Source organism: Zingiber officinale, chromosome 4B, assembly GCF_018446385.1.
Source record: "Zingiber officinale cultivar Zhangliang chromosome 4B, Zo_v1.1, whole genome shotgun sequence".
NCBI lineage: Eukaryota > Viridiplantae > Streptophyta > Magnoliopsida > Zingiberales > Zingiberaceae > Zingiber > Zingiber officinale.
The window spans coordinates 109,735,154-109,742,408 of record NC_055993.1 but is presented as its reverse complement, the minus strand read 5'-3'; the positions used below and the strand labels follow the sequence as shown (position 1 = coordinate 109,742,408).

General features: G+C 35.0%; 1 protein-coding gene across 2 annotated transcripts; it reads left to right on the top strand.

The window, feature by feature from the left end:
- The first annotated feature begins 271 nt into the window (after positions 1-271).
- LOC121976026 (uncharacterized protein At2g33490-like) lies at positions 272-7,005 on the top strand. 2 transcript variants are annotated; one of them, XM_042528004.1, is made up of 9 exons: positions 272-642; positions 1,140-1,212; positions 2,009-2,083; positions 2,560-2,621; positions 2,718-2,786; positions 3,361-3,389; positions 3,461-3,665; positions 3,745-3,972; positions 5,445-7,002. In XM_042528004.1, the coding sequence occupies exons 1-9, from the start codon at positions 526-528 to the stop codon at positions 6,435-6,437; spliced, it is 1,851 nt and encodes a 616-aa protein (XP_042383938.1). In that variant the 5' UTR covers positions 272-525; the 3' UTR covers positions 6,438-7,002. The 2 variants fall into 2 exon arrangements, with proteins under 2 accessions (XP_042383938.1, XP_042383939.1); XM_042528005.1 differs by having other exon boundaries at positions 591-642; positions 1,140-1,229; positions 5,445-7,005.
- Positions 7,006-7,255: the final 250 nt, after the last annotated feature.

Sequence of the window (7,255 nt, the reverse complement as noted above, 5' to 3'; positions counted from 1 at the left end):
TATTTTTTAAATTAGGTACTCAATCATCTCCACAATTATCATTACTTCATAACCGATGTGATAACAACACATGTATAACATTTAATTTTACTAGTGCGCGGTAATAAGCTACGTGGGGACTTGGTTCAGTCAACGGACTGCATCATTTGATTCGTTCCTTCAACCGAAAAAAATGTTTTTTTAATGAAAAATTACGGTGCTTTTATAATTTTGTATTTATTAATCTCGGAATAAAATATTTATTTTAGGCATTTTTCCTGTTGCCATCGTAAGAGAATTGTGCGATCGTGTTTGACGGGACAAGGAGAAGAATAATCGAATTAGGAGTCAGAGAACGGAAAAGGCGACGAAAAGAGAGGGAACGATCTGCCTTGCTCCTCCGATCTACGATTCCCAATTCCGCCGGCGGTCAAAGGAGGTTTGTTTCTTCTCCCGGAAGAGATCTTTTCTCTCGCTGGGACCGGAAGGGTGGGATTTCCTGATTGATTTTAGGGGTTGGAGAGAGGAGGAGGGAGGGAGTGGAAGATGAAGTCTCCGCTGAGAATATTTCGAGGGTTGAAGCTCAATAAGGAGGAGACCAAGGAGGCGAAGCACCAGCGTCGGCCCTCCAGGAAGCCGGACGACTTCGTCCAGGCCACCCAGGTGCGTATGCCTTTTGGTTTTCGGTCAAATAAGCATTGAAGAATCGGCTTCGGACGATGCTTCGTGTCTTTTTGTTTTTTTTTTTTGTTTTACTTCGATTCTGCGCCGAGCGTCCATTTTATCATGCTTTCTCGTCCGTTTTACTATGGAAATCATTTGTATTTTGTTTCATGTTAATAAAATTGTTCTGGAAAAGTAGGGTGGCTTGACCAACGTATCTACTGTAATCTTATTCCAGCTTTCTTTCCACCTCTAACTATGCAACATCAAGCTTTTAGGCCTCAACAACTTGGATTGCATTTGTGTATATTAGTGTGAAATCGTAGAATTCCGTCTTGAAATATGTTGCAGAGTTCGAACAGGTACAGAGCATAAATGGTCACGCAACTAGGTGAACTTTTGATAAATAGTTTGTTCTGTGCATAATGGATGGTTAGGCTGATGCTTTCAAATGTGTGTAACCGTAGGACTTACTACTTGTTTCTCTCTATTGGCAGGATATGCAGGATATGAGGAACTGCTATGATAGCTTACTGTCTGCAGCAGCTACAACTGCCAATAATGCACACGGTGCTTGTTCATACACTGTACATATCTATATATGCTTGTTATCTGTGAGATGTTATATATTAACTGCTTGTTTATCTACAAGTTATTTTAACAAGAGTTCAGACGTTGGCTATCCAAAGAAGCTAGCTAATTCCCTTGCATAACAATGCTATAGGAGCAAAAAGTGCTCCTTTTAAATTGGTTCTCCTTTCAAATTGATTCAATCTTATTAAGAACAAAAATTTTATCACATAAAAAGTGCTCTTTTCAAATTGATTCTATCTTATAAAACAGAAAAATTCAGTAGTTGCTAAAGTTTTCTTATCAGAGTAACAATGACTGTGTTGACAATTTTATGAGGCATTAGCATGTTATGATGGTCTTACTAATAATTAGGTAAAGAGGAAGCAGGACTAAAGTAACATAAACTTGGATGAAAATGGGAGTATTAAAGGAACTGGGAAGGAAATAAGGTATCAAAAAGATTTTCAATTTAGAGTGGGGAAAAAACAAATGTCAAAACAATTTTTTATGTAAAATTAGACAAGAGGTTCAGTTGTTGTGTGTATGTACTATAGTGGTACAGTGCTTGTTCAGTTTTTTTTTTCCATGATTGAAAATAGATGGAGTTTTCTAGACTACCTTAGGATCCAAAAAATTGCTAAGACCATAAGCCTTATAGCATATGTTTAAACATCTCTCTCTCCCCTCTCTGGTTGAGTATTGTAGCATTCATTAAAGTAGCCTTATAGTATCAGTGAGATGAGTAAAACTTATTGCAACAATTTTCTCATTCTTGATCTCTTTGCTGTTTCAGAATTCTCAGAAGCACTGGAGGAACTGGGCACATGTTTACTTGAGAAAGCTGCCCTGAACGATGATGAAGATAGCAGTGAGCACATCCAACATTCTTTTAAACTATCCATGAATCACCCTTCTTCAATAACAACTAATCTTAGAAGTCAGACTTTACATAGGAACACAAATGGAAGTGCAAGATAAATTTGTAATTTTAGATGCTATTTTCACCACAAGATTTAAACCTAGTTGGTTGTTCTGGAGTTTATTGTGTTTATTATGAAAACTTTAGCTTTGTTTTGCCAAAGTTTACCCATCTTACTTGGCTTATGATGGATTTGTTGGCCATCTATAACTAAGTGAAGCATAGCTTCACCATGCAGAATGTATGCCTTCAACCTTGACATTCTCTTATGTATAACTTGATCTACATACCACAACTTATTGTCTATAGGATGAACCTTAGATACTGAATAATACATAGGATTTAAAGCATTATTCAATATTTATGATTCTTCTTCTTTATCCTACCTATCGAACAACTAGATTCATTTTTATCGTTAATTGCAGGTAGGGCTTTAATGATGATGGGAAAATCACAGTTTGAGCTGCAGAAACTTTTTGGTTCATATGTAAGTATTCTATGTTGTGGTATGAATTCATCAAGCTCACTCATGTTAGATGTTTTCATGTCAATATAAAATGTATATTTTCATTTGATTTTGCAGCGCACAAATATCTTACACACAATGGATAAGCCATCAAGGTCCCTTCTTAAAGAGATTGAGAATTTAGAGGTTCACTTCTTTTCTTTTTCTTTTTAAATTGGAAGATCACTGTATGTATGAATGGTCAAGATAGATTTTTTTAAACGAAGTTCGTTATGTCTCATATTTCTTTGACCAAGACTAGACCGATTACCAATCATTTTACATTGCTCTAGGAAAATTTTTACTGGACTTAATCAATACAATCCTTGTAGGTCATCATTGATTCAAAGATTACTAATTATGTTGTGCATTTAATATAGGACATAACATTGCTAATAACTAGAACAATGAATGCCATGTTATTGTTTTACATATTCTACTTAAATAAGCTCAGGATTCTCATTTCAAATATTTGTGATTGCCTTGATGACATGCTTCTCAATGAGTAAGCTTTGAAAATGGTAAATGGAATAGTGAAACAGATCTAGAGTAAGCAAACTAATTAAAAAGAACTAAAGATGCTCAATTTATCCAATGAATGATCAATTGACATTAGTGACACTAAGCACTTATTTATTTTATATTTGATATTACTCAAGATACTATTATCCTAGTTAACAGCTATGATTTTTTTGTTTAATAAGATTATTTTCTGTTACAGGAAATGAAACGCTTATGTGATGGTAGAAGGTATAAAACTACTGCAATTTTGTTTTAAATCTATTAACAGTTGGTTCTAATTCTGGACTTGTCATCTTCAGAGAGTTATACAAAAACATGTTAGAGGCACATAGAGGAAAAGGGAGGTCAAAGCATTCCAAAGAAAATTCCTCAGCAAAGGAATTGCAAGAAGCTCAAGCTAACTATGAAGATGAGGCAGCTTGGTTTGTTTTTCGTTTGCAGTCGTTGAAGAAAGGTCAGTTTCAAAGTCTTTTGACACAGGCTACCCGCCACCATGCTGCTCAGGTAATCCATGTGACAAGAACATGTCATTGTTTCATGAGGTGTTTGTTTTATTGTTAATGTCCCCTTCTCTGGTTTTCAGTTAAATTTCTTCAGGAAAGGACTTAAGACCCTTGAAATGGTTGAACCACAAGTTAAAACAGTTGCTAACCAACACCACATTGATTATAATGTCAATGATCTTGAAGATGATGGCTCAGACAATGATGACGATAATACTTATGGAAGTGATGATGAGGATCTAAGCTTTGAATATCAAAAGAATTTCCTAGAAGAGAATGCTGTTTCTACATTTAGAAACACCATAGAGGTGTGTATTGCTTTTATAATTGTCATTATCTCTTCTTTAATTATGACTTACATTGTACTTGAATGCTCTGACAAACATTGTTATTCTAAAACACTTGCATTTATCAAAATAGTATATTCTATTGTTTTTAATCTCTAAGAATTATATTGGAACTATGTTGCCTGAAACAGCTTTCTCAGAAGTAAGAATTGATGTAGCCCATCTTTCACAATGCTAGATCGATGCAAAAACTTACATGGAATAACTTATAAAAGTTTGCTTATGATGTTGACCATTGCTTAGAAACCAATGGTATAAAGATAAATCAAGATTAGGGGCCAGCAAATGGATTTTCATTTTGGAGATTATGCTTTTTGTACATTCTTTGGCTCCTTTTTCCCTAATAAGGTTTCCTGTAGTTTTGCATTAAAAATTTGATTCTGGCATTAAAATGCTTTGACCAAAACTTCACATCCTTTATATGAATGATTACTCCTATGGAGTACTTAAGAGATATTGGAGGCGAAGGAGAACACTGTTGAGGTCAGCTTATAATAAAGTCTGGTTGGATAATTACAAATTTGATCCATAGAAAGCTTAAGAAACATTATAGATAACTGTAAAATGAAATTCCATGGTTTTTAATACATGATTACAGTAGTTATCCGTGATGACTAGATTCTAGACTAGTCAATTATATCTGTTGACCAATATTTGCTAGTTGTATAGAGCAATATCTCTAATCTAACTAAGAGAGTTGAATCTTCTTTATTAATAATATTTTAAGCCATTTTATGTTCTCTTACCTCTCTTTTTATCACTAATCCTAATTGAGTTACCTATTGTAAGGCATTTGCTTATTTTAGCATGTTATGCTTGTCATGATATGCGCGTGCGCACACACACATCATCTACTAACCTATAACCATGGATATACACTTCAAGCTTCCTAACTCCACCACAAATTCATAGAGTGCAGCGGACTTAACCACCTAAATGCACGTTATGCTTATTATGACATCAACTTGGATGCCTTTCTACTTCCATGTTGTCATATTTGCAACCCAATTCATCCATCTTAACTATGCTTCCCCAAACTTGATATCAGAGCAGCTTCTTAGCTCAGTTGGAGGTCTCCAATGTTGTAATTACTTTGTAATAATTATTCTTAAGCTAATAGGCAGCTAAATCACATATGAGGTGTTTAAATTTTTTTCTTTGGAGCTGTATACTTGATCAGAATGTTATACTGGCCAGTACATCTAATGTTATTTTGAATATCCACGTTCTTATGGTAATTTGGTTTGTAAATAAATCCAACCTGGTTCCCATATACTACTTTATCTGTTGATTCCTAGTGCTTATCTCTAGTACCGTTTATTTATATACATGCAAATATGAAAACTTTCTTGTGAAATTTTAATACTACTATACTATGCTTGTCTAGTCAAAGTTCATAATGTTTTTGTTCTTTTTAATTTCAATTTATGCAGGAGAATACTGACAAAAGCTCATTAGACACGCTCACTTTCAGCTTGAGGCCTCCATATGTCAGTCAATCAGCTCCAATTTTTGCTGATAAGAAGGTTGATTTAGCCGAGAATAAAGAAACACTACCAGCAGCTGCAAGAAAGTTTCACTCTTATGTTCTACCTATGCCACTTAATGATAGGAATCAAAACACAACTCATACTACTGCTTCACACCGTGAAACAAAGGATGTCAAGTCACCATCATTATGGTATTCATCTCCCTTGGAAGCAAAGATTCCTGTAAAAGATGTCAAGGAAAGTGAGTTGCCAAATCGAACAATGCCTTCCAAAAACAAAATACTTGGAGGGAGAAAAATTTACAGTGATCCCACTATGATGCCATCTTATTTTTCAGAGAAACCATCAGTGCCACAATCTAATAGGCAAGCAAATTTTGGTACTACTAAGTACAACCGGCAAGCCTTTTCTGGTCCTTTGACGAGCAAACCATTCTCAAGCAGACCCATCATTTCCCCAGCTGAATATAGACACACAACAAAATTCCCTCCTGTGGCTTCTCTTGCATCTCAATGGATGCCAAAACCTCAATCATCTACACCTCAAAAAGTGGCTCCTAGAACCTCACTTCCTGTGCCATCCCCAATGATCAGTGAGCTGCATGAGCTTCCTAGGCCACCAATTGGCTCAGAGAAGATGACAGGGCCAGCTGGTTTGATTGGTTATTCTGGTCCCTTGGTCTCTAGAAATCAAGCATTTGCAGTGAAAAACAATATGCCATCATCTCTTCCAGGCAATGTACATCCACTGCCAACACCTCTTGGACAAATGAGTCGTAGTTTCTCAATACCTGCTAACAGTCAAAGAATACCACTAATTCGAGTTTCCAGGTTGTTGGAAACTCCTCAAAATACAGTCAAAATAGAAGAGATTACTTCACCTCCTATTACACCGTCACCTGCAATGACTACTCTTCCAGTTTCTACAACTTCATAACCAATTGCTGCAGCTAAAACGGAAGGTACTGAATTGAAAGGTGCTAAACTTATTCTCTATGTTACATGTATTAATTTTCAATATTTTTTTTCAATTTAGCCCTCATAGATACTATTACTTTGAAATGATTAGTCAAATGAAATAGTATAATTCAAGTTGATGGAGCACTCTTCTTGCTGTTCAAACTGAGCGAAATCTGCTCACTGTATCTTCCTGCAGTTGTGTTAATTGCCCATGCATTCCAAGGGCCCTACTGATTCCCACCGTTTCTTAAAGGTGTAGAAAATCATTTTGTATATTTGTTTTTAGAATGATTAGCACACCCATAGTCACTTTGTTAACATAATTCTCACTGGCATCTCCAAACTTTAGTTCATTATTCTGAGGCTGTTCGCTATTTCCAGTTTTCTTGAAAAAGACATCCATGGATATACCCACATGTCTCATTGAAATTGCCATGTGGTGCTTACTGTATATAATAAAAATGATTCTAGGTTAATTAATTGTATCCCTTTATCACTATGTCCATTACATAATCTATATCGTACAAGTTTACAAAGGAGCTCCAATATGTTTACAGATATCTTGTTTAAGTTCATAACATTCTCCCTTAAATTGATTCAAAAATATAATAAAATCTGTGCTTATTATAAATATATAATTCTCTAATCTCTAAAAGACTTAGTTAGCAAATCTTAATTGACCATTAGAATTAACAAATGAAAAAATGTTCTTATAATTGCCCCTTTATCTTATTAAATAATTATTTATTTTTTTCTATTGTTATCTCATAAACGATTTGATTTTAAGCGATGTGC

Bases quoted from the DNA above. Each gene is read 5' to 3' on its own strand.
- LOC121976026 (XM_042528004.1), top strand. From the start codon at position 526: ATGAAGTCTCCGCTGAGAATATTTCGAGGGTTGAAGCTCAATAAGGAG. The intron at 643-1,139 runs GTGCGTATGCCT...CTCTATTGGCAG, and splicing joins ACTTCGTCCAGGCCACCCAG to GATATGCAGGATATGAGGAA. The intron at 3,390-3,460 runs GTATAAAACTAC...TGTCATCTTCAG, and splicing joins CGCTTATGTGATGGTAGAAG to AGAGTTATACAAAAACATGT.